Raw genomic sequence first — 27,608 nt, forward strand, 5'->3', positions numbered from 1 at the left:
AGAACGAAACGAATAGCTCAGTCTCCACAACGGATAGAAGCGCGCGTCCGTGTGAAGAGTGAAGACTGCGCGAGCCACAAGACAACAATGTATCCACTTCACTGATCGAAGCGGCGACGAGCACTTTGCCGGCTGGCGCGGGCTCTGGTCACGTGTTAAAGACACACTTTAGAGAGTGACTGAAAGCAAGACTAAAGCAAGACAGTCCGAGGAGAGAAAAATCACGGAAATACAGTTCAGGTACGTAATAATAATAAGTGTTTGGAGATGTGGCTTTACAGCCGGCAATGCGATTTGTTAATCTTCTGATTTAGGTAAACTATTTCCCCAATAAATCATAAAAATATCTTTAGATAGCAATAGGCGTCAGACACGAGATAAACTATCTTGCTGGGAGCGGGGAGCTGGGAGCGGGGAGGGGGGATGATGAGCGGGGGAAGAGTGGGAAGGGAATGTTTAAAGGGATACTCACTTTAAAATGAAAATTCTGTCATCATTTACTCACCCTCAAGTTGTTTCGAACCTGTATGAATTTATTTTTTCTGCTGAACAGAAAGGAAGATATTTAGAAGAATGTCAGTAACCAAACGGTTAACTGGAACCATTCCATAGTATTTTTTTTCCTACTATGGATAAAACTACTCGTTTTATCAACTGCTATTTTAAAAGAGTGTTTTATTTTCCTCCACAGACGTGCAGTTCAGCGATTGATGATGGCCAGTAAAGTGACCCCAGATGCTGCTGGAGAGGTTGTGTGTGTTTTATTAGGGGTTTCATTGTGAACACACATCGTTTGAGCTTCGTGAGCTTGTTTTATACAGATAATTTTACATTAGATATTTTACAGATAATGGTTTGACATGCCATTATTTTTTACTGTTACAGTAGTTTAAAGCAATAAGCCTCTTGAAGCCGTGTTTTACAGTGAGTTAAGAACAGCTGAGGGCCGTTGTTAGAAGTGGAAATAAATCTAAATTCACTATGAAACACTTCAAGAGGCTTATTGCTTTTATAAAATGGTTACTCCATAAAAAATATTAATTTTAATATTTATTTTATTCATAAAATAAACACCAGCAACAAAAACTATAACGTTATAACACATGTATTCCTCCGCCAAGCAATGTAGTTCCAGAAGTTTCTAAGCAACACATGCAGCAAGAGAGAGTCACGAACGCAGTTGCGCAGTAACACTGATGTAATGCGCTCACAGTGTGTGTGTGTGTGGAGTTATTTACAAATGGAAAAATTGACTGCATTTATATAGCGCTTTCACAGAAAGGATCAAGGACCGGATCTATCCGTTTTATACATTTAATTTAATAGTGATATTCTGTTCTTCTGCTGTTATTCAGCAGTGTTGGGTCTGTGGACACAGAATATAATGCAGTTGTAGATTGTAAAGATGTTCAATCAAGTGTCATTGTTGACTCTGAGTTTGATTGAGTCATTGAGTTTGATCAAGTTCCTCTAAAACATATTACAGATCCAGAAGACACAGGAACCCAGAGACGATCATCTCCAGAGTCTCTCAAACACAAAGAAGACTGACTCAACAGCCGAGAACAGAAGTAAGACATGAACCCTTCATCTGATCTGAACATCTCCATCAGTAAAGAGCGTGTGATCATGATTAGAGTAGAGCTGTACTGAGAGAAAACACTTTCTCTGTCCCTGAAACCCTGTGGAGAAGATCCTGGCGCTTTTCCATTACCAGTACCAGCTCGACTCGACTCGACTCGGCTCGGCTCGCTTTTCGCTCCGTTTTCCATTGCAGATAGTACCTTTACAATAGTACCTGGTCGTCATAGCGACGCAGCAGGAACTTAATCTTTTATGCGAGACGCGCGACACACACCCGCTACCCACACACACAGGACAATGGAGGAAATCGAGTGTTTGCTGTTTTTGGATGTTTTTGTTTTTGCTGTTTTTTATTCAGGATACTCCGTCTGGCGCGTGCAATGATGACGCAGTGAATAGTGACGATTCTCTCTGACCAATCAGCAGTCTGCCGTGTTTTCACGTCACATTTTAGTATCGCCTCAGCTCGCCTAGAACCTCGCCGGAGATGGTACGAAAAAAAGTACCTGGAAGCAGGTACAGGCAAGTACACCTGGCTGCAGCCTGCAGATCGTGCAGCCCCGCCCATAACGCTTCTCATTGGTTAGGGCCGCACCTGGTTCTCATTGGTTAGTGGCACAGTAATGACGTCGACGCCACGGTAAACAGGAGATGCGGTTGAAAACTCATGTGCCATATCGCGCTGACAGCGCATGCGTTAAGTGGTGACATCACGCGTCTGAAAAACGCTTGTGCAAATTTGAAATAACTAGTGCAAAATGCCCGTGCAATATCAGTTTTTGTCTGTGTTTTTAGTAATTGTTGGTTTGGTGTGATTGAGTGCACATTGTTACAATTACACAGCAAAAGTTCAGTGACATTTTTATTCGTGCATGGTAGAAAGCACAACGTGAACCCCCGAGAAAACGCTATACTTGAGCAAACAGTTTGTGAAAAGGCAACTACAAATGATGGCCGTGAAAGAGACTGTGAACGCATTGAAAAGGATATGTTTAGTTGGTGAATAGCATTTACACAGAAGCGATAACGTTAAGCGCACCAGAATGAAATATAATATTCAGAAGTAAACAGCATAGCTGACTTACAGATTCAGTTAACATCCACAAATGAATAAGCGAACAGACACGTACGTACACTCACACACATGTACGTACACTCACACACACATACGTACACTCACACACACGTACGTACACTCACACACACGTACGTACACTCACACACAATCTACTCAGCCTGAAAAAAACAAACAGTCAACAGAGCATTAGCCCTCAACCTCCTTCTCAGACTAAAGTCCGGGCAGGACTCCCCTTCGGCCATCACCCAGACACAGGTGGGCAGTGCTTGTGTACTTCAGTGCAGTGCAAGCACAGAGTCAGCGAGTAGGGCACCCGGAACTCTTGCCTATATTGTCTGGAAAATGCAGTCCACTTCACAACACCTAATTTAGATAAAATACAGAACAAACAATATGGAATCATTTTAAAGAGAGGCATTAACATAGTACAGAGTCATGCAAGGAATTTATTTGTTATATATTTTAAACATATTATAGGAAAATGTTAGACAAGATATGCTTGAGTGTTTTTGGCTTTGTCTGTAAAATACCTAAGAGACTTACTTGGTTTATGAACAACAAACTAGTTAAAAAAAGTTTGTCAACACAAACTTTAATTTGGCTTGAGAAAGCCTATCCTAAAAGTTTGAAATAGTTTTAAAAGCTTGAAGGTTTTCATAACCTTATATTTATATATATTTAGCCTATATATATTAATAACAATAATATCAAAATACATGTAATCAATGTATTCATAGAAAAAAATATCCTACAATATATCTTTGTATATTACTATTAACTCTTAAATCCTATATTTCTTCTCCTGGTTTAGTTTTGCCACTGTATTTCTTTTTAAGGGCCTCTGTTTTAACCTATGGTTATAACACCATATCCTAATCCCACCAAAACCACAGACACCACGCACACACACACACACACACACACACCACGCACGCACACACACACACCACACCAGTGGTGTAGTCTAGTTTTTTGTAGTGAGTATACTCTAATATAACACCCCCCCCCACCCCGCCGCCGCATACTCACCCATCCCAGAGCGTCACCCCATAAGCACCACCACACTCACTAATGCATACAGTATGCATCGACATGTAATTGAGAGCATTATGAAATACTAAGTGTTATCAACATGTCAATTTATTATAAGCAACACAAGACTTTAACAGCCAATGACATTTACAGCTGGGGAGACTGGACTGATTTTCTACTGTTTAGTGTTAATCACCATCTAACTCAGTCAGTTAAGAGCTACCTTTAGCCTTAGATGTTATATGAATACGGTCCCTGAAGCACAGGTTTTATCAGTTGACAATTGTCAACAATTTTTTTAAAAAAACATTATAGGCACAAATACAAATTTACTTTTAGAAATGGTGTTTTTGAAAATGGTCTTTTATTTTGGTGGGTTGTAGACATTTGAGTTTCTGTGTGTTTTAATAAACTATTATTATTATTATTATTATTATTATTATTATTATTATTAGGCCTGAAGTACTCTTGTGCAATAGTAATATATTTCTGTTATAATTTCTACAAGTTATACAGAACTTATTTTGACAGGTTGTCGTAAAGACATTTCAGTTTCTATGTGTATATGAAACGAATGAATGGCGATAGTTTTATCAAATGAAATGGTGAAATTCTCATCAAGTGACTCTCATAGCAGCTCTGCGATGAAATGCACATGTGTAGCTTACATCATGTCTCAATACAGTGAAACGCTGAAAACACCACGAGCGTGAGTCACGCGTGCTTCCGTGTGTGTGTGTGTGTGTGTGTGTGTGTAGTGGAGCACACACTGAGCGCTCATTCCCAGAGACGCGTAGAACAATTGCAGTCTCTTTTAGCTTTAATATTCATAGACACTAGTCCATATCGAGATTTTATTCATTGTACAGCAGCTACTTTTGATTTATTCATTCAAAAATAGCCAAATTCCGTGACGTTCTGCTTTATATAGCACGTTCCATTTGTGACTGGATTCCGCGATTCGATCCGTCGCTTCGCAAACACAGACGGGATGAATTTATGAATGAAAGTGTGAAAGTTCTGACACAAAACGAAGTTGATGCGTATCCTCACGCTTTTTTTAAGTGGGTAACTTATACGCAAATCCTTGGCCTTTTCTAGTGGGTATACGGCGTATACCTGCGTATCACGTAGACTACACCACTGCACCACACACACACACACACACACACACACACACGTACACACTTAGACCTACGCTGTCCTAGTTATTATTTGTGTGATATGATGAGTAAAGTTAGCACTACACAATCTCATTTTTACACCAATTAACATCACACTAAACGCCACTTCAGAATTAAAAATTGTAAAATAAAATGTAAATAAAATTAGAACAAAAAAAGAGTAGCTTGCCTGTAATGTAGGCTACTCACCATGCAGCGATGAATATCGGAAAAGAAAACATGCTAGAATCACGTCATGACTTCATGCCACTAACCAATGAGAAGAGATGTTGGCGGGAAGAGACGTGCAGCCCCACCTCGATCGACGTCATCACTTGCCACTAACCAATGAGAAGCATTGTGGGCGGGACTGCACAGGTGCACCCCCGCCCAAATCTGCAGGCTGCAGCCAGGTGCTTCTCGGTACAGGTACAACTTTTACACAGTGGAAAACCAAACAGAGCCGAGTCGAGTCGAGGCGAGCCGGTACTGTAGTGGAAAAGCGCCACGTCTCACGTTACTGATTATCTCACGTTACTGTCTGTGTTTGTCACAATGGTCCGGTTTGTTTTCTGGGAGAAACAGTCTGATCTTCAGTGAGTTTGTTCTCTGCAGTTCACACAACCGTTCATATTGGGATTGTTTTCTGAAGATGGACATTATTAAAGGGATAGTTCACTTTGAAATTAAATTTTGGTATGTTTTAGCTTACCTCAAGGGCATCCAAGATGTAGGTGTCTTTTTTTCCTCAGTAGTTTCAATTTTGATATTTTTAGGTCAAACCGTTCTTGTCTGTCAGTCAAATAATGCAGGTCGATGGTCACTGTCTCAAGAGCATGCACAGAGTCCAAATTAAAACAATTCCCCATCGTCCAAATTAAACAATTCCCATCGTAAGTACACATTGATGGCCTAAGACACGAAACGAGCGGTTTGTGTGAGAAAACGTACAGTATACCAAAATTTAATTTCAAAGTGAACTATCCCTTTAACACACAGTCATAGATTACTACTTTTCTCACATTTCATTTCATTGAATATTGATTGATATTCAATTTAAATCAATTAACATTTATTTGTACAGTATAGCGCTTTTAACAATACACATAATTTCAAAGCAGCTTTACAGAAAATGCACGAGTCCAAAGATTACAATTTAGAGTGATCTGTTATCAGAGGAAACTGTCTTAGTTATGGATTTCAGAAATGTACATATACAAATCACAGTTAGCGAAACATTTATTAATTTAAACAATGTAATAATAAGGCAGAAACAACAAGCTCATTGAAGTAATGAATACTTGTTTGTAAACAAATAATTATGAAATTTAGAAAGATGCAGCATTGGTGATGTTGATTCAGAGTTAGCGTCATCTGAAGTCTTCATAAGAGGCTGGATCCAAACTGGAGCTGAAATACTCTCTAGTTATCTCTGATGGGCGTCCCGAGATAAAACAGAGAAGCAAATAGAAAATAATTACGTAGCTGCTGTTCATAACAGTAATCAAGGATAACCATGTGCATTTGATCAGGGGGCTGTTCCATAAACCAAGATTAGAGTATAAGCCAGGCTTATTTCGGTTAGTCAGGCTTATTGTCGGTGGATATATATATATATATATATATATATATATATATATATAAAATGTACTTTATGTCTTTCAATTCAAACACATTTAACACAATTATACAAATTGACAGTTCCTTTAAAGACATCATATTTTCCCCCAATAAATATTCCTTATTTTTCCTTCTAATTTTTTTCTTTTGTGATAATACCCACCAACACATAGCCTAAAAACACACATGATTAGAACAATAACCAAGTACATAGTTAGACACTTTTACATATGATTTAAGGGGGAAAAGACAAAAAACAATAAATAAATAGTAATAAAAATGTAACATTAACATATTTATATCAAACTCTTATAATGACACATAATTCCTAATAGTTATTCAAGTAATATTATTTAAATATCAAATATTCAATATTAAATAAGTAAATAAATAAAATAACAAATAACTAGAAATAAAAGGGAGGGAGGGTTATATAAAAATGTAGTTAATGTAGGCTAATATATATTCCTTTATTTTATGGAATATTCTTTGATTTTAGAGTTGCACATATCTTTTCAAAATGTATACATTTGCTCTTAATTTAATGTTATCCTCTTCATAATGTAGGCTACTTTATAAACTAAATCTACTCATTTAAAACTGGGGATTCTTGCTTTCTCCAAAAAAATATTGCATTAAAAGCTGCATTCTAAATAAGTATACATCATCTTTATTAAGTAGCATAGGTCCTATACCCAAAACTATATTTTGTATCTCTATATATTTAGTTTCTTAAAAAAAATCTTCCCTGAATTATAGGCTACTTCTGTTCACTGAAGTACTTCTGTTCGCTAGAAGTTCACTGCAACTTATCCAACATCCTAAAGATAAATTATTATAATTAGAAGATATTTCTATTGTTATAAAATATCGCATATTAATTTTCCAAGCAAAATGTATATTTTAGTCAGAATTATTGCGCTCCTATTTGGCGCGCATGCGCGCAGCAGCGCTCGTTCAATATGAAGATTAGCAGTAAAATGGATACATTTGCACGACTTTCGAACATTTACAGATGGAGAATATAACTGTAAAATGTAAGTTTTGAACTGAGGGAGAAAAAAAACATGTCACAAACGCATAAAACAGCACAAAATATACGCTGTTTGATGGTGGATCGATTTGATCCACGATCGACCTCTAGGGCTGCTTCAGAAACGTGTGCACACGCAATTATCTAGACTAGATAAACCTGGATCAAATTAGTGAGATTGCGTGAACTTCAATTACCTTTTATGGAACCACTTTAGCCCCAACTTATTTGTTAGGCTCATTCAAGTCCGGTTTTGGAGTTTAATCCCCGCTTTTCTAAGCGTCTTTTATGGAACAGCCCCCTGGTATAACTGTATAAGGTTAGGAGATGCATTATATGAATGCTAGGCTAAAGAGATGTGTCTTTAATCTAGGTATAAACTGGGAGAGTGAGTCTGAGCCCTGAACATGATCAGGAAGGCTATTCCAGAGTTTAGGAGCCAAATGTGGAAACGCTCTCCCTCCTTTAGTGGACTTAGATATTCTGGGTACTATCAGAAGCCCAGAGTTTTGTGACCTTGAAGAGCGTGATGGATTGTAGGGCGATAGAAGATCAGTTAAATACACAGGATCTAAAACATTTAGGGCTTTTAGGTCAGTAGCAATACTTTATAATTGATACGGAACTTAATAGGTAACCAGTGTAGAGATGATCATATTTTCTTGACCTAGTAAGAACTCTAGCGGCTGCATTCTGAACTAATTGTAGCTTGTTTATCGAGGATGAAGGACAACCGGCTAGTAATTACAGTAATCTAGTCTAGAGGTCATAAATGCATGAACTAACTTTCTGCATCAGAAACAGAATCATGTTCCGGAGCTTGGCGATGTTTCTGGACGTGCTTTCTTATATCCAGACCTACTTACTTTTAAACCTAGACAACATTTGCTTTGAAGTTTCTGATCTCGATGGACACTCGATGGTCCTGTATGTTGTAAGATCTGCCGGATGTGTTTCTGGAGTTTCTCTGGTCAGCTGGATGGACGTCAGTCCAGTGTTAATGTGTTTCTCATATCAGGATACTGTGGGCTGGAGAATGAAGGGAACACCTCCTACATGAATGCAGTTCTTCAGACGCTCTTCATGACGAAGGGATTCAGGAAACATGTCCAGAGGTAAAGAAACATCTTTCACTTCCAGCAGTGGAAACAACATGACAAACAGCCAAGCGATAAACACTCAGTGTCTTCTGTAGTTTGGGTTCATCTGATGGAAGCTTGGCTGAAGAGTTGAAGAAGTTGTTCAGTGAATTAGAAACACAACAGAACACTGCAGTTTCAGCAGCTGGAGTCACGAAGAGCCTCGGCATTACAGGTGGTTGGTCTCTTTATTGCTGTTTCCAGCATTCAGTCAGTGTTTCTGCTGATGAAAGTTACTCAGTATAAGTGTTTGATTGTTATTTGCTTTCTCTCCATCAAACCCAAAGTTCATGAACAACGAGACGCAGCAGAACATCTACAGTTGATCATTGAAAAGACTCCTGGATCCTCTGAGGTAACTAGTTTCTTCTGGGTTATTCTGTTGTGGCAACCACGAGGGAAAGAGAACACTACATATGTTTTGATCTAGACTACGCCACCCTGGGAATTTCACCCAGAGAGTATTATCCACGCATAGGTTCCCCACTAAAGACAGGAAGACATGGGGACACAGGTATTCATGCAAAATTACAAAAGTTTATTATAATTTATAAAAAAAACAACAGACACAGAAAGGGGACAAGCCCCAAACATTCAAATACAATGTTAACAGAAAGAAAGCTGTGCCATTGCAAGAGAGATATACATGTTCCCCTCACACACACGCTCACACTCACAGCACAAGAGCCCCAGTGAAGTGATCAGTCACGGCACACGGTGTAGACACCACCACCAAAAGGAGGAGAACGATCAATTTCCTATGCCAAAAAAAGGCCGCAAAAAAGAAAACACACTCTCCACACCTCACACACACACCACACAAAGAGGAAAAAATGTATAAAATGTAATGTCAACCCTTGATAGGCCCAATCCACTAACGAAAAGAATTGATAATAAAAATAACCAAATCCAATAATCTTTAACCAAAATCCCCCCCCCCCCAAAAAAAAATAGAAACGTATGTATACGTAAATATATTTACCAAAAATACACAGTTCAAAACATGGGAACAATTATAAAAAAAAAAAAAAAAAAAGGAACTTAATCCTTTTGCAAAACAAAACCTCGAGACGACAAAGCAAGAAAAATCCTAGCAAACTAAGCAGAGCACAAGCCAGTTTGAAATCTTAAATATGGGCAAAGCATCCAAGTGAAGGAATCGAAGTGTGTGTAAGCAGGTAATATTCTTAATGCGCATGTGAACGCCATCAGCGTTTCTCACAGGTTCGCGTTTAAAGTCTGTGTAGAGAGAATGGTGTCGTCTTAGCGGCCGCTAATTTAATAACAAATGATCGTTGCGATGGAACTGAATCAATCAAAACTAACTTTAGCTGGAAAATAACTTTATTAAAGAACCGCTATAAAGCCAAAACAATCTCTCTTACCTTAAATTATACGCTTATCTCTGTAAAGCTGCTTTGAAACAATCTACATTGTTAAAAGCGCTATATAAATGAGGATGACTTGACTTGACTTGAACATAGTATCAGAACATCGTCAAAACAGCGGTGACATCACTGCACAACTACAGTCCTCCGTCACGTAGCTGCGGGTCAGGTACATAAATAGACATCCCTTTAATAGTTCACAGCAGTGTCATTCACAAACTAAAAAAAAAACATTACAGGAGAGTTGCTATCAAAACAGTTGCTACATTTTATCAAGGCAACCACAATGCATTAAAGCCGGTCATACCCGCACCTGAAGGGCACAGACACCCGCTCGGCAGCCATCCGGTAAAAGATGGAGGAAGTCAACTCCGCGTTTGTAGTGGAACATGATGGGTCGCAGCAGTATCCCGCTCGGAGCGTCAGTCACAGCAGCGCGCAGCACCAAGAAACGCACACAGAGAGGCGAGAGTTCACCGAAGAAGTGATCAAGCCTTAATGCAAGCGCAGATTAATGACGTCACAGAATTTACTAGAACAGACAAATGGGCTTCTGGCTCATTATGCCACACTGTCATCTTTTGTCTCTTTCATAAGGACCATCTATCATCATCTCACAGCAGAGAACGCTCAGAGACATTATTGCCTCATATGTGGTTTAGATCTCCTCTACAAACTTACTTCACTCGGACTCTTGACTATCGTTTGTTGGCATGAGACACAATTAAAGGTTTATCAGCAGTCTAATGTGCTGGAGGCTGAACTGCAGAGAATGATCATTTTAACAGTGAAAGCACACGTATATCTGAGGATCATCACTAAAGTCTGTTTCTTCACATCTGTGTAGCTTTTTAAGGGCACTATGAAGACCACAAGAACATGCAGGTCATGCAGACACAATGCAGGAGAAACCCCGGAGGAGGATTTTCTCTCATTGCCAGTGTCTCTTCAAAACTCTCCGGAAGTGGTGAGCAGATCTTTGCTCATCTGAATATGTCTGATCAAATATATCTGATTAACTAATGCTTACTGTCAGTGGTTTATACTTTTGACTGAGAGATTCGTCATTCCCATGATGAGGTTAATAGTGAAAGTTAGATTCATATTCTAAATATTGTCTAATTTGCTCTCAATAGCATGTCTTGGCAACTAGAAGTTTGATAAAGTGATTATTTTATTCAACAACATATAAAAATATAACATTTAATTTAGTTAATTTAAACACTTCGTCCAGTAAACAATTAAACGCTTTTTCTTACCCAAATTGCGCTCATTAACCCTCTGACGTCTGAGGTGTTCTGACATGCCCTCACTTTTATGCTTATTTCTGTTATTATCTGATTACACTGTATTCAGCACAAACTCTGCTGCAATAATATGTGAGCAGCATGTATGTCAAAGGTTTTTTTTTTTTTTTTTTTTTTTTTTTAATCTTTTTTTTATTTATTAGGTTCATCTTGGGTCTGACAGAGAGTAACAATAACATGTAATATAATATAAATAATATAGATACATGTATACTCGTAATGTAACATACATTAATTCAGATTATGAAAATAAAAAGACAAATATAATTGTATGCATACAAATACACACACATACACACAAAAAATAATAATAAAATAAATAAAAATAAATAAATAATAAAAAAAAAATAAAATCAAATAAAACAAATTAAGTAGTTGTTGACTCCTTAAAATACTCTAGAAAAGGGCCCCAGACTTTCAGAAAAAGTTTTGGCTTTTGTTTCATTGCGAACCGAATCTTTTCCATCCTGAGAGCATACAAAAGGTCAAAAACCCATTGGCGGTAAGAGGGGGGAGCTGCTGCCTTCCAATTCATAAGAATGAGTCGCCTAGCTAGTAAAGTTCCAAAGGCTACACTATCAGCCTGCAATGTGTTTAGACTAACGGATTCTGGCAAGACACCAAACAATACTGTTAATGGGTTAGGGTCTATTGTTAAAGAAAAAATAACAGAGAAGCACCCAAAGATTTTCCCCCAAAGATCAGACAATTTCGGACAGGACCAAAAGGAATGTGATAAGGTAGCTGGTTCAGTTAAGCAGCGAAGGCAGGTTGGGTCGAGATCAGGGAATATTCTGCTTAGTTTAGCTCTAGACCAATGAACTCTGTGCACTACCTTGAATTGGATGAGGGTGTGCCTAGCATTTATAGAAGATGAATGTATACGGGCTAGAATTAGATCCCAAATATTTTCCTCCAGCGTCAAATTCAGTTCCTCCTCCCAGAGCGCCTTCAGTGGACGCACTGAAGGGGACTGTTTTGCATTGATTATGGTAAATATTTTAGAAAAAGCCCCTTTCAAAGATGTATGAAGGTCTAATATGTTATCAAGTATATCTTTAGTTGGCAGAGAGGGAAAGTTTGAAAACTGCTTTCGAATAAAGTTCCGTATCTGAAAGTATCTAAATAGATGTGAATTGGGTAAGTCAAATCCTTCTTGGAGTTGCGTAAAGGATGCAAAATTGTTATCTATGTATAGTTGATCAATTGTAGATAGGCCTTTTTCCCTCCAGATACTAAAAGCCCCATCCATCAGAGAGGGTGGAAATAATATATTGCAAAAAATAGGCGCTGTAATACAAGGGTCCTTAAGGTCTAATGCCAAACGCAATTGAGACCAAATCCTTAATGAATGTTTGACAACAGGGTTTTTTTTTACTAAAATAGTATGTTTATAGGGAATTGGTACACATAATAAGGATGTTAAAGTTGCTGGAGTACAAGAGGCAGATTCCACTAGTACCCACTGAGACTTCTTTAATTGCAAATCCTGCTGCACCCAATATAACAGATTCCTAATGTTTGCTGCCCAATAATAGGTTTGAAAATTTGGCAAAGCCAGGCCGCCCAAACACTTTGGTTTCATAAGATGACTTTGATTAATTCTTTTTTCACTTATCCCATATGAAAGAAGAAATATTCCGTTGCAAAACTGTAAAAAAGGATTTTGGAATAAATATAGGAAGGCACTGAAAAAGATATAAAAATTTAGTAAGTACATTCATTTTGATGATATTCACTCTTCCTATCAAAGAAAGCGGGAGAAATTTCCAGGACAAGAAGAGAGACTTGACATGATTATAAAGAGGACTAATGTTGGCTTTGAACAGGTCAGAGTATTTACGAGTCACCTGAATCCCCAGGTATTTAAAACGATTTCTGACAACCTTAAATTGAAAATCTGAATATGAAATCTGAAGGGAAGATAAATTCAATGGGAACAATTCACTTTTAGAGAAATTTAGTTTGTATCCAGAGAAACTAAAGTCATTCAGAATGGAAAAAACTCGAGGAATTGAAATAAGAGGATTAGACAAAAAAAGAAGAAGGTCATCTGCATATAAAGAGACCTTGTGTACTATACCTGCTGGGGTGATACCACAGACCTGTGCACTGGACCGCAGGGCAATTGCAAGGGGTTCAATGGCTATGGCAAATAGCAATGGGGAAAGTGGACAACCCTGTCTCGTGCCCCGTTGTAGTTCGAAATACTCTGAAAGAATATTATTAGTACGTACAGAAGCTTTAGGGGCTGCATATAAAATTTTAATCCAAGAGATAAATGTAGGGCCAAATCCGAATTTCCCTAAAACCTGAAAAAGATAATTCCATTCAACACGATCAAACGCCTTTTCAGCGTCGAGTGACAGGACCACCTCTGGATTGCTTGAATGGAAAGAATACAATATATTAAAAAGGCGCCTAATATTAGAAAAAGAATGTCTATCCCGAATAAATCCAGTCTGATCATGCGAAATAATTTGACCCATAGAGCTTTCCAGACGGATAGATAAGAGTTTTGCTAAGATCTTATAGTCGCAATTTAACAGTGAAATAGGACGATACGAACCACATTCAAGTGGATTCTTGTCTTTCTTTAGAAGCAGAGAAATAGTCGCTTGGTAGAGACCTGCAGGCAAATAACCATTCTGAAGGCTTTCTAAAAAAAACGAAAGTAAAATAGGGCTTAACAATTTAGAAAATACTTTATAAAATTCGGACGGAAATCCGTCAGGCCCTGGGGCCTTACCAGATTTCATGGACGCTATAGATTCCTCAATTTCCTCCACCTGAATATCCTTCTCTAAAAAGTCATGGGACATTTTATTAATAGCAGAGAATTCAATTCCATTAAGGAAAGTGTTCATTGTGAAAGCATCTGGTGGGGATTCTGAGGAGTATAGGTCAACATAAAACTGCTTGAATTCAGAATTTATTTCTTTATAGTTTGCTGTGATGGCACCTGATTGTAATTTAAGTTGGGGAATCATACGAGATGCTTCAGCCTCACGAATCTGCCGAGCAAGCAACTTCCCTGTTCTGTCACTTTGCTCATAAATCTTATGTTGAGCACGCAGAATCAGTTTTTCAGCCTTATCGGTTGATAAAATATCATATTCTGCCTGTAATAACTGACGCTCTTCAAAAAGCTCAGGGGAGGGATCCGAAGAATACTGGCTATCAATACGCGCTATGGAGTTGGATATTTCTATTAGTTTTTTTCCCTTTTCTTGATTTTTATGGGATGAATAAGAAATTATTAGACCACGCAAATAACATTTCAGGCTTTCCCAAATGGTCGAGTATGGCATGCCTGGTGTGGTATTAACTTCCATAAAACTCGATATATTAGAAGAAACAAATTCAATAAAATCCTTATCAGATAGGAGACCTGGATTAAGACGCCACTGACAATATTTAGGTGGCTGGTGTGGAATCTTAAGCTCTAATACAATTGGTGCATGATCAGAAATTACAATACTTTGGTAAGAACAGTCCTGTAAGTATGGAAGAAATTTATGGTCCAGAAAGAAATAATCAATACTTTTGCATAAAAGTGAGGATAACTGATGCACATTTTGATAGAGCTATGATTTTTTTGGAAGATCTGTCAAGAGCAGGGGACATAACACAATTAAAGTCCCCAGCCAAAATAAGTGGGTGTGAGTGAATATTAGGAATGCAAGACAGAAAAGAAGAAATAAAAGTAGGATCATCATAATTAGGTGCATAAACATTTGCAAGAGTCAGGGGGGTTGAGAAAAGTGTTCCTGAGACAATAACATATCTTCCTTTCTGATCTACAATAGTATCAGAGACTACAAATGGGACAGATTTATGCACTAAAATTGCACAGCCTCTAGATTTAGAATGAAATACTGAATGGAAAACCTGACCTACCCAATCCCTTTTTAACCTAAAGTGGTCAGCAGAACGGAGATGCGTTTCTTGCAGAAAAACAAAGTCTGCTTTTAAGCTCTTCAGATGGTTCAAGACTTGCGTTTAACAGGATTATTGACAGCCTTACAATTCCAGCTAACATACCTCAAAGAGTTTGCCATGCTAAAGTGTTTAATAAAAGAGACATCATATTCAGGGAGAAAAAGAAAACAAAAGAAAACCAACTAACAAAATACATAAAAACAATAACAGCAAAAAACCCAAACAGAAACCTAAAATAACCAGAAACACATCCATGTGTAAAAGACATCCAATGATGAACACCACGAAGAATAAATGAACTTAGAGGTGGACTCAGCTTTGAAACTGCAACACCACCCAAACCTCCCTCCCCGCCCCTACACCCCTTACCCACACCCACCCTATGCACAAAGCTAACACTACCCTTAACGGAGAGTACGCCTCCCTGGGTTAACACCCAACAATACGCCCGAGTCACCTTAAAACGAAACTCGTACGTGACTCTGCAAACAACTAAATCATGTTATAACCACATTTATGGTTATGACCAAAACAAGAAAATTAAATTTTGAATATTGTTATAATAGGCTAACAAGCGAAAAATAGCCTCATCACCTATTTTATTTTTATTGCACCGCAGCGAGGATTCCCAAGAGAAGGATAATTAACTTTAACACAAAATGACAAATCTGGTAATATAACATAAAGCAGGTAGAAAGAATAACATGATATTCTTTCAACTAACTTAGTCCATAACGGCTTTGAAAGTCAGGCAGCTAAGTTACTTCAACCAGCTGACCTTTCTATTTACCTCAGCTGCTCATAGCTCGTGTCCTCTTGTCTTAAAGGGGTCATTATGTGCCTTTTCACATAGTCCATCGCTTCAGCTGGTGTATCAAACTTGTGCTCAGTACCATCATATGTGATCCGAAAGCCGGTTAGACCTCTTAGCCCATATTTTACATTGGATCGGGACTTCAGCACTCGTTTCACGTCGTAATACGCTGCCCTCTTTTTGGCGATCTCAGGGGGGAAATCAGGGAAAATGTGGACGAATCTGTCTTTGAATTTGAGCTGTTTGGATTGAATAGCCATCCGCAGAATGTCTTTCTTGACGTCAAATCGGTGAAAGCATATGACAAACGCCCGTGGTCTTTGACCCTCCGCGGGTCACGCTGCCAGCGTACGATGGGCTCGGGCAAGAAGCGGGGGTTCACGGAGGTTGAATATTTCTTGCAGCGCTTCTGAGATAAATTTTGTCGGCTGTGTGCCTTCCATACCCTCGGGAATACCCACAAGACGCAAATTGCTTCGACGTGAGCGGCATCCCAAATCTGTGCATTTAGCCTGAAGAGCGGTAATCTCGTTCCGTAAGGAAGTAACGGTGGGCTCAAGTGCCTGCAAACTAGTCGTCCACTCTGATGTAGCATTTTCCAGACTAGTTAGTCTATCCTCGTGCGCTTTCACTTCTGAAGTTACCGCCGTTAGTGAAGTATGTACTTCTTCTCTCAGGGATGATATTTCTTTCCGTAACTCCGCTGCATGCGCGTCAAACTTTTGGTGAATTCCAGCTTCCAAAGACTTAATCGCTGACATTATTGTAGCACCATCAGTTAGGCCTATGCTAGTTTCATCTTTTGCTAGCTCTGCAGATCCGTTAGAGCTCGCCGAATCAGTCTTTTTCTGTCGCGGAGCTTTTGACATTGAGGCGCAAAGTTCAAAAATATCGCACAAAACAATTTAACAGCTGTGATGAGTGTATAAAATGGGTTATAACTTATATAGAAAGTAAATATAACAATTAGTTTGCAGAGCTTCCGATCCTACGACCTCACATGTCAGACGTTAAACCGGAAGTCCGTATGTCAAAGTTTATAGTTTTGACAAAATTATGTTTATGCGTGGTTGGTGATTATTTGTTTAAGTCACTGAAATAAGGCAAATGGAAGTTATGAAGTGAGTTAAACATGTGGAATAAAAACATGTAATGTTTCAAATGCACATCGTAAGTGACTCAGACTCACAGTGCTGGCGGAGACCATTTACTCTATGAAACATTATTCACGAGTTCACACATACAAATAAGTCAGATATAATAAATGCGTATTTGGCGTGCTGTCCGAGGAGAGGGCTCCGGGCTCGGTATTCGGCCCGAACCCAGAACTCCCCCCGTATTCCTGGCTGTGAAAGAACAAGCCAAGAGTGAGGAGTCGGGGTGGTGGAGGGATGCTGAAACTGTCAAGGAAGTTAGGTGAGTAGACAGAGTGAATATATATATATATGCTTTCCTCTCATGCTGATAGGGTAGACATGCTAATTGTTTGATGAGTTGATTGATTGATTGATTGCTCGATTATTTGAACGTGCTCCTCCCGAACTTTGTTAATAAAACATCATTTGTTTAGCACATTATAAACATCTACGTTTGAGCAGATATTCAGGAATGCTGTATTTCACAGTAAACACAGGTCTAAACATTCTAATATTCAATGAAAGGTTGGCTATTTAATATTTAATATTTGTTTTCGAAATGACTGTCTTCCAAAAATAGCCACTTTCTGCTTTCTAAAGACATCGCTCTCATATCTGTGTATTCGCCAAATGGGCACCATTAGGATTTGAGCGAGTTTGACATGGGCAAAATGGTGATGGCTAGACGACTGGGTCAGAGCATCTCCAAAACTGCAGGTCTTGTGGGGTGTTCCCGGTCTGCAGTGGTCAGGATCTATCAGATGTGGTCCAAGGAAGGAACAGTGGACATGTGTGGCCAAGGCTCATTGATGCACGTGGGGAGCGAAGGCTGGCCCGTGTGGTCCGATCCAACAGACGAGCTACTGTAGCTCAAATTGCTAAAGAAGTTAATGCTGGTTCTGATAGAAAGGTGTATGAATACACAGTGCAGTTTGTTGCGTATGGTGCTGCATAGCCGATGTGACTCAAAATTACATATTTAGAGCTTCTTATCAAATCAACATGAATCTTTGCTCCATTGCTAATCAAAGGTATCGGTATCTACTATAGAGTTCTATTGAAACACGGCTTCAGTGGGACTCTGATGAATAAGTAAGGAATAATTGACGACAGGCCGTTGAATTATTAGAAAAATAATGCACACCCGAGGTGGTAATGCGGTCACGACGCGAAGCGGAGTGGCCGTTCACCTCGGGTGTGCATTATTTTTCTAATAATTCAACGGCCTGAAGTCAATTATTCCGCTTATACTACAGTTACCACACCTCGAAACATTGTTCAGATTATGTATTTCAAGACGTTTGTAAAGTTTTTGTCATTAAAACGCTCTTGTATGTAGGACTAATTTCTTACGCATCTAGTCCAATGCCTCCGTTGCTAATTCCAAAACGTCATTGTAGAGTTAGTAACGGTTTGAGCCACTGATAGCAGACTAATGCTGGGGACACCCGACTAACTGACACAATCTCTGACTGTTTTCATCGACTGCAGCAGATTTTAAACACCGACTCTGAACACAGACTGAATGCGCTGAACACGCGTTTGGGCATGATCAGTCATAAGTATCAAATTGCATTCATAACCGGCCTTAAAGTGTGTCCCCGGCTTTATGCAGTTATTAATGCAGTTATTAGAGAGAGATGTTGCAATAATGAGACAGAAAAGCATGTGCGTCAATATTATTAGCCTATTTATTTATTAATTTAATTCGTTTTAATTAATTCGTTCATTCTTTTTTTTTTTTTTTTTTTTTTCATTGACAGATGACAGTAGACTATAGCCAAATAAATGAAACACAAAGCCCTTTTAACAAGTGGGCCTATACATAATTATTTATTTATTATTATCTGCAATAAAAATCCGTACTGCAGGACTATCCATTTATTTAGCCTATATTCAGTTTAATTTTCTATTGATTATAATATAGACAGGACTATATACTTTATTTATTAAAATTAAACTGCATGTTTCCATTGATTGTGAAGCTAGACATTGAAAACTGCAGATCAAGCGCATGGGGCTAAATGCTTTTTCTTGTTATGAATTGTATCCTATTTTCCGTTATTACCGTTAACTACGTGAAGTGATATGGAACTGTAATGCGGTCAAGACCTGCCTGGAACTACTTTAGCTGTGCGTTTCCCTGAAAATAATGCACACCTTAGAACGTTCGTCAACCAATCAGATTCAAGCATTCAACGGCCCTGTAGTATAAATGTCTGCATATTCATGTACAAGCACATCACATTAATTTAATGAACAGTGTAACTGTGCTGTATCTTATTTTTTATTTATTTATTTTATATTTCTTCCAATGTAGGAAAATGCTTTAAAGGAGTTTCTTGATCAAATGTGTGGAGAGTATCAGCTGTTTTGTTTTGATTGTAAAAACACGACAGACTGGGTAAAGGCAAGTATATTTCCTACATATAATATCTGTTATAATGTGAGATAAATTGTGAAATATAGTTTGTATTTAATCCACATTTAAGTAAATCATTTTAATTTGGGTTAAAAACTGCAGTACATAAACTCTTCCATACTTTAAATAAAAAAAGGAAATACACAATAGCATTTTCTATCCTGAGCCAAGTTATAAAAAATCATCTATTTCATGATAAAGCAAATACTCCTTTTCTCTTTTGATTTGTTACAAAGTCCTCTGGTAGACGGGATGAACGAGACAGATGAAATTGCCCAATGCAGTAAGGTGAATTTATTAGCCAAACACAAATGGGAACAGCGGGCAAAGCCAGTTAAACACTTGTAAGGAGAGTCGAGGGGATCCAGGCAACAATTAGAGCCGCAAACAGACAGTCCATAAACCCGATCCGAACTAGCAATCATCCACACTGGAACAGGACTGAGGAACAACTGGGAGCTGGAACACAACACAGAACAGAAAAGGCACAGATTAAGTAGAGTCGTGCTATTGAGGACCAGGTGATACAGATGAGTCAATCAGCAGAGAGAGAGAGAAAGAGAGAGATAGAGAGAGAGAGAGAGAGACAGAGAGAGAGAGACAGACAGAGAGAGAGAGAGAACCTGAAAACCGTGACAGGTCCATGTAGTTGTGACATATGCTTTGGTTTGTTGTAATAATTTGTTTTCGCATTTAATTGTTAAATGCTGTGTTTGCTTCATAAATATATTGAAGAAAGATAGCACAACTCATTCATGCTGGGTTGTTTTCATATTAAATACTGCCATGTCTTATGATCTATATTGTTTTCCCAACAGAAAAGTGAGATGAACAACTTTCCAGAAATACTGATTATTCAGTTAAGGAGGTTTGAGATCACCTCATATGGCTACAGAAAAAGTGACCTGGAAGTGAGCATTCGTCCTCATATTAAGGTACTGAACTAATGTATGGGTTAAGTGTGCCACAGCCCTGCAAAGTTTTGCTCCAACCTTAATTAAACACACCTGATCCAACCAATCAAGTCCTTCAGTCTTATTAGAAAACAACAGGTGTGTGTGTGTGTGTGTGTGTGTGTGTGTGTGTGTGTGTGTGTGTGTGTGTGTGTGTGTGTGTGTGTGTGTGTGTGTGTGTGTGTGTTGGAGCAGGGCTGGAACTAAACTCTGTAGGGCTGTGACCCTCCAGGAACAGAGATTGACACCCGTGATTTAGCTATCAAGCTTTTCTAGAAGCCTCGCCATCACTGCACGTGTTGGATGTCTCCCTTATTGATCCTGCTAAATTAACTCCATGAGCATTAAATAAAATCTTTTTTCTGTTAAAAATTTACAAAATGTATATATTGAGTGAGTTCATCATGAATCCATTTTTCAATCCGTGTTTTTGTCTTATCCTGAACCACTATGGTACACCTATAATAAGTGTTTACATTGGGACTATTTCACACTGGTTCAGATCGCTGCCGCTGCGGAGTAGCCCAGTACCTGCGTGACTCATCATAGACGTACACAGAGAGAAGTAGTTCCGGCTACAATGTTCTTCCGAAAGACGCATTATTCTGTTAATAAACGCTATAGCGCTAAAAGCGTCAAAAATAAAGCCTCACATTGATAAAGCCTCACAAATAACATGCATTGAGGTCCCAGACAGCAGTCATTTAGTAATAGCCTATATTCTTTTTTTTTCTTTCTTTTTTTTTTACCTACACACCAGTGTGAATATTTCTGTTATTGCATTTCAAATAGGGCCACTTTATAGGCTACTCCTAGAGTTCCTAGAGGGTATTTTATACCCTAAAATATTTTCTTGGGGAAAAGGGGGTCTCAGACAAAAAAAGGTTGGGAACCACGTCCTAGTCGATTAGTCAATTAATTGGTCGATACGTTCTGGCTCGACCAAAATTCTGATTGGTCGATTTTTTGCCGTGTTCATTTCATCAGTTTTGCCGCGTTCATTTCATCAGTTTTGCCGCGTTCATTTCATCAGTTTTGCCGCATTGACACGTTCATTTCATCAGGTGGAAAGCACTAATTGCTAATGGGGGTGTTTTCAGAGCACCCCTGTTTCCCAGGTAACAGTCTGTCTTCAGAACACCCCCCTTGTTTTCACTTCTTTTAGATTAGGCCGACCCACTGGAGAAGAGAGACAGATTGAAGAAAGTAGGCTACAAGAAGGTTTGCTGAATATTATTTAATTGTGAGAGTGTTTAATTCATAGTCAGTCCTCTTCTACCATGTCAACAAAAACATCGGCAGTGTGGCAGCATTTTTTAAAAAGTTAATAGTCCATTCGTGTCTCAGCTGCGAAGCTGAGCTGCACAGGGGTACGTTTCCCAAAAGCATCGTTAGCCAACTATGGTCGCAAGTTCCCTCGTTACCAATAGAGTTCAATGGACATTGCGATGAACTTGCGACCATAGTTGGCCAACGATGCTTTCGGGAAACGCACCCCTGAGCGGCTGAAATGATAACGTTAGTGTCTGTCAGTTATTATAATACATATGACAAAAACAATTGTTTTAATTATGTTGCATATTCCTCAAAAGTTCTTGTGATGATATCACTAGTTGACAACATAGTACTATTTTCGTAGATAGGCTCTGATATTGCGCAGATGCACGTGATGCAACGCTGTCAGAGCCGACAGACTCGTGTGTCAGACTCATTTCAGTGCAAAATAATAAGGTCAAAAACGATTTAATATACTGCAAATAACCTACTACTTTTTTGTTTATTTATAATTCATTTAGGCGGACAACAAGGCTACCAAGTACTGTGCACAGTGCGCAGCTAATTAATTTAACGCTTTTTTTTCCTAACGTCATTTTTAGTCGAAAATTTCAGGACTTCAGTCGACCAAGATTTTCTTTGGTTGATTACAGCCCTAGGAAACAGCCTCACTGTGCAGTGCAGGGGAACAGATTAACTACTCCTGCACTGCAGTGCTGGGGAACAGATTAACTACTCCTGCACTGCAGTGAATCACAGTTAGACCCCATAACTAGACCAGTGTGCTCAATGAAGACTTGGAGTCAAAGGTGAAGTTCAATCAGTTGACAGAGAATTTACTGAAGTTCTCCACACTTTCATATGCCATAGAAAACGAGGAAGAGTATCCAGCCTTAAACTAACTTAGGATACAGAAACACTAGTACTCATAGTTCTATGGATAATCAGTGAATGTCATTTCTACAGTTCCTGACAGGTTAACAGTATAGATAATTCTAGCAGCATCTGAACATGGTATTCTGTTCTTTACACAAATGAGGTCATTTAAAGACACTTGTTGTTCTGTGTACGCAAGTACAGTGGTGGTTGTAGTGTAGTGGTTAAACATGCGATATAATTCGTCTTGTGTATATCTAAGGAGCGATCTTTAGTCTCTCTGAATCTCTCATTTGTTTCCGTGCCAATAGTTTTTGCTGAGGGCAAAGTGAAGTTTCATAACTTTATATATTTAGGCTATTTAACTTTACCGCTGTAGCCTACTAGAGCGCTGACTGTCTGTTTGACTGAATTGTTTGCTTTATTTCTTATTATATAGCTGCTTATACCTTTTACTTTTACTTTTATAATAGCTATTATTGATCATTAAAACTGACATTTAACAGAAAGAGACAGGGTTGTGTTTTATGACATATCATAATGCACATATTGCCTGAACCTCATATTAAAGTTGTTTAAGATTTTTAAAATGAAAAAGAAAAGAGATAGAGTTGTGTTTTATAGCATATTTTGTTTTATTGTTGCCTAAAATATAGCTACATACAGAGATAACCGGAGTAGCCAGTGCGAGCTGTGTGACGTTATCAAGGACGCTGCTGTTCCATTCGCAGAATTACTGGACTTTCACCCTCCCGTCCTTGGAAGTTTGTTCTCCTGAGACGAACTTGGCAAGTCCAAACTTTGCGTACTTGGAATTGTGAAACAAGTCAGCTACTTAAAGGGATACTTCAGGATTTAGCATTAGCTTTGTATCAGTAGAAAACCTGTAGTATTTTCGAATTACCGTGCTTCCCTCCCTCATATCCCCCTGAGACGAGAGATTTATGTATTTTTTGTCTGCAAAAATCGTAATTTTGCGTCATCGGAGGATTTTTTGGCCAGAGGCGAGAGACTCCAGCCAGTAGGAGGAGCTGTCCCGCATGTGTTCAACCCGCCCATAGAGGGATCTCACTCACAGAATGTACACAGTGTCAGCCGTCTTTCTTTGGAAGCTAAGCTAGCACTCTCTTGCTCTGTGGAGAAAGCTGAGAAGTAGGGGTTACCATCCTCTTTTTCCCGGACTTGTCCGGCCGTCGAGATTGTCCAAAATGTCGAGATTCAGCTTTTGCTTTCTGCAGTCGCCATTCATTGTTTACATGCACACCTTTTGTTTCAATCTAACTGAATTCATTCCGACTGGTGAATCTGAATGTAGTGTTTACGTGAACGCTAAACAAGTGATCGGTTGATGTGCGTTTTAGCATTGCTGAGAAAATTCCCGCTCCTCTGTGAGAGATTCGAGACCGGCGCCTCTCAGTAATCACACCACCGGCCTCGCGCCGTTCTTCCGCGGCCGTCAGCCTCGTCCTGCTCGCCACAGTAAACATGAGGAATGGCGACTGTAGAACGCAAAAGCCGAATCCCAGACATTTTTGCCGATCTCGATATCCCGGGCAGACTCGTCACGGAGACTCACTAGTAGCCTAGCCTAGTTGTTTAACTGCGCTTTCTTACCGGTGGGCGTGGCTTGGGAGTGGCCTCCTAGGGCAGCGAAGCAAGTGCATTCTGGGAGTTGTTGTCTTTCATCCACATGAGCCAAAAATACATTTTCTGGCTTTTCTCAGTCTAGAAAGCTCCAAATTAAAAAAAAATTATTTCACATTTCTTCTACATAATGACCCATTTTAAATACACATTCATCTTTCCAGAGGTAAAGTATCCCCTTAACTGGAGCAGAAACGTGTGTGAGATTAATCAGAAACAATGGAAACTAATAATGGTCAGGAACACAGGGAAAACTGAACCGATGGAACAGGGAAAACCAAAACACAATGAAACTAAACAGACTTCTAACACTATGATTTCCAATTCATTATATAGTTCCAGGAGAGGGATTGTGATTCCAACCCCCAGTTACTGAGAACTGTCTGACTTGATTAAAATACTGTAATGGGTTTAATTATAAACACAATAAAAAAGCTGTAATATTACATTTGACACAGTTGCATTATTTTTGACTGAGTTTCTCCTGTTATATTGCAGTTTTCCCTCCACAAGTATGAACTCTATGCCATTATAAACCATTCTGGCTCATATGATGTTGGACAATATTATGCAGACATCAAATGTGAAGATGGAATCTGGCGTCGATTTAATGACCGCAGTGTATCAGAGGTATATATGTATATATTTGGAAATGATGCACAAGTTTTGTGTCACTGGAGTATTAGTGTATGCAATCTTTCATAAGTGAGTTTATATAATTACATCATGTTATTTTTTCCTCAAAGAGTTCCTTGAACGGCGTCTTCAGTAACGAGAGCTCCACACACGGGTATCAGTTTTATTTCTGATCACTGCAGCTTTAGAGACTTTGTTCATGACAGATATTAATGTTTCTGTGAGCTCATATCTTAAAGTGTGTGTTTCTCCACAGGAGTTCAGAAGCCTGTTTACTCCTGTACAGACAGTGAGCAGCGTGAGTATCACAGTACTTCAGTCTGAAAGCTTTCTGCAGTGAAATATTGACAATAAACTTAAAACAGACAATAAATCGTTCACAGCTATATGCCATAACCAGCTGTAAAAATACAATGTTAAACTTGAGCATATATGAGCCTTTTCTTTTCTTTTCCTTGATGTGTTTTGTGATAGTGTGTTTTATGTGTTGATGTTGTCAGGAGCGGCTTTATAAACTCATCCTGTGTGACCGAATCTGAATCTTCTTCATCTGGACCTGCAGAGATCGCAGGAACTTTATTCTGCAGAACACAGGAATATAAATAATCAAAACCACACACTCAACTCTACAGTCTTTTAAAAAATATTACTAAATGTATAAAAATAATTACATTGTGCATGTCACTCATGATTACTTGTGTTTCTAAATGAACAGTGGCTGTAAAACACCTGCACACATCTGCTTTTCACATTAACAAATAATCCAAGAAAAATAGATTTTATCTTTAATGTGAAAAATAGAAACCAACAAGATTGACATAAACAAACAAGTAGAAACTTTTACGGAAGAAAAGAGAACATTAAACCCAAACATTATTAGTCTCAGACTTGTGTTTATGATTGAATAAACATACACACACACACACACATACACTCACTCACTCAAACAAACACACACACACACACACACACACTCACTCACTCACTCACTCACTCACTCACTCACTCACTCACTCACACACACACACACACACACACACACACACACACACACACACACACACACACACACACACACACACACACACACACACACACACACACACACACACACACTCACACTCACACACACTCCCTCAAACACACACACTCACTCACTCACACACACTCACTCACTCACTCACTCACTCACTCACTCACACACACTCACTCACACACACTCACTCACACACACTCACTCACTCACTCACTCACTCACTCACTCACTCACTCACACACACACACTCACTCACACATACACACACACACACACTCACTCACTCACTCAAACACACACACACACACACCCATATATGGGAAACAAAGTTATCATCAAAACCCCCCTCGACTGAGGTGATAGAAGGCTAAATGTCACAAGATATTTTTCCTCTGGAAAAAAAATAAGAAATTGCATAGGAACAATGTAACCCAGTTCCATATATATATATATATGACTGCATTTTTTACTGTTAGTTGTTGCATTTTTGATGTCGCTTGCATCCCTAGTGAGAAATTAGTTCTCTTCTAGCTCAGTTTTTTTAACTGAAATTCTTTTTGTTTAAATTGCTCTGCTGTATTATTATAAGTTGAGAAACCTCGGATGAGAACAAGTTATTTTTTACATCAATTGCTTGAACTGCTTCAAGGTAATTAGCCTGTGTAATATTCACTCATACTATGGGGGTATTATTGTTGCAATATTCCAAATAAATAGATTAATATTCACAAATAAATGTAAAGAGTTTTACAAAAAAATATAAAATACACAAATAAATAAAATGAATGGCTCTTAAGGTGAAAAGCAGACAGCTTGAACGCCAATACAAGAAATCAGGTTTAACTGTCCATAAGCTAATGTACAGTATGATGATTTCTTATGTCAATATGCTGAAGCACTTAAAACAGCAAGAACAGAGTACTACTCGTCTATTATTAGGGATGGTGCTGCAAATCCCAACAAGATTTTTAAGACGATCAACAAAATGCTTGCACCAATTAAGCCATCAATCTGTTCTTCTGTGCAGGAGTGTAACAAATTTCTCATGTTTTTTACGGAATTTTTTTTAAACTATCTACAAGTCTATCAGTCTGCTACCTTGCTTTGCAATTCCTGAGATCTACCCAGTTAATTTTCCTAAATCTGCTTTCTCCAATTTTAACATAGTCACTATTGATTGTATTTCAAAATTGGTGATGGGAATGAATACTACTACAAGTGCCCTTGACCCTATCCCAACATCTGTTCTTAAGGGGTGTCTCTCTTCAATTAGTCCCCTTATTTGTAGTATTGTGAACACCTCTCTTACAACTGGTATTGTCCCTAAAGCCCTAAAGGTCGCAGCTATTACACCAGTCCTTAAAAAGCCTGGATGTGATAAGTCAGACCTATCAAACTACAGACCTATCTCAAATCTCCCCTTTCTTTCCAAGGTTTTAGAACGTGTTGTTGTGGCACAACTTCAATTACACTTGTCATCCAACAAGCTTTTCGAACCTTTTCAGTCTGGGTTTAGAAAGGGACACAGCA

At 38.7% G+C, this 27,608-nt stretch overlaps 1 protein-coding gene across 2 annotated transcripts; it reads left to right on the forward strand.

Moving 5' to 3' along the window:
• On the forward strand, positions 1–26,829 carry LOC308684987 (uncharacterized protein). 2 transcript variants are annotated; one of them, XM_081356382.1, is made up of 13 exons: positions 1–240; positions 692–749; positions 1,487–1,571; positions 8,529–8,625; positions 8,706–8,824; positions 8,937–9,004; positions 10,885–11,004; positions 19,557–19,646; positions 20,477–20,593; positions 24,905–25,036; positions 25,153–25,196; positions 25,299–25,340; positions 25,543–26,829. In XM_081356382.1, the coding sequence occupies exons 2-12, from the start codon at positions 711–713 to the stop codon at positions 25,333–25,335; spliced, it is 948 nt and encodes a 315-aa protein (XP_081212508.1). In that variant the 5' UTR covers positions 1–240; positions 692–710; the 3' UTR covers positions 25,336–25,340; positions 25,543–26,829. The 2 variants fall into 2 exon arrangements, with proteins under 2 accessions (XP_081212508.1, XP_081212509.1); XM_081356383.1 differs by lacking the exon at positions 10,885–11,004.
• The last annotated feature ends 779 nt before the right edge of the window (positions 26,830–27,608 follow it).

Source organism: Scardinius erythrophthalmus, assembly GCF_964197995.2.
Source record: "Scardinius erythrophthalmus genome assembly, chromosome: 24".
Classification (NCBI taxonomy): domain Eukaryota; kingdom Metazoa; phylum Chordata; class Actinopteri; order Cypriniformes; family Leuciscidae; genus Scardinius; species Scardinius erythrophthalmus.

Coding starts and splice junctions, on each gene's coding strand:
- LOC308684987 (XM_081356382.1), top strand. CDS start 711: ATGATGGCCAGTAAAGTGACCCCAGATGCTGCTGGAGAG. Junction 750..1,486: donor CCCCAGATGCTGCTGGAGAG/GTTGTGTGTGTT, acceptor AACATATTACAG/ATCCAGAAGACACAGGAACC. Junction 8,626..8,705: donor TTCAGGAAACATGTCCAGAG/GTAAAGAAACAT, acceptor TGTCTTCTGTAG/TTTGGGTTCATCTGATGGAA.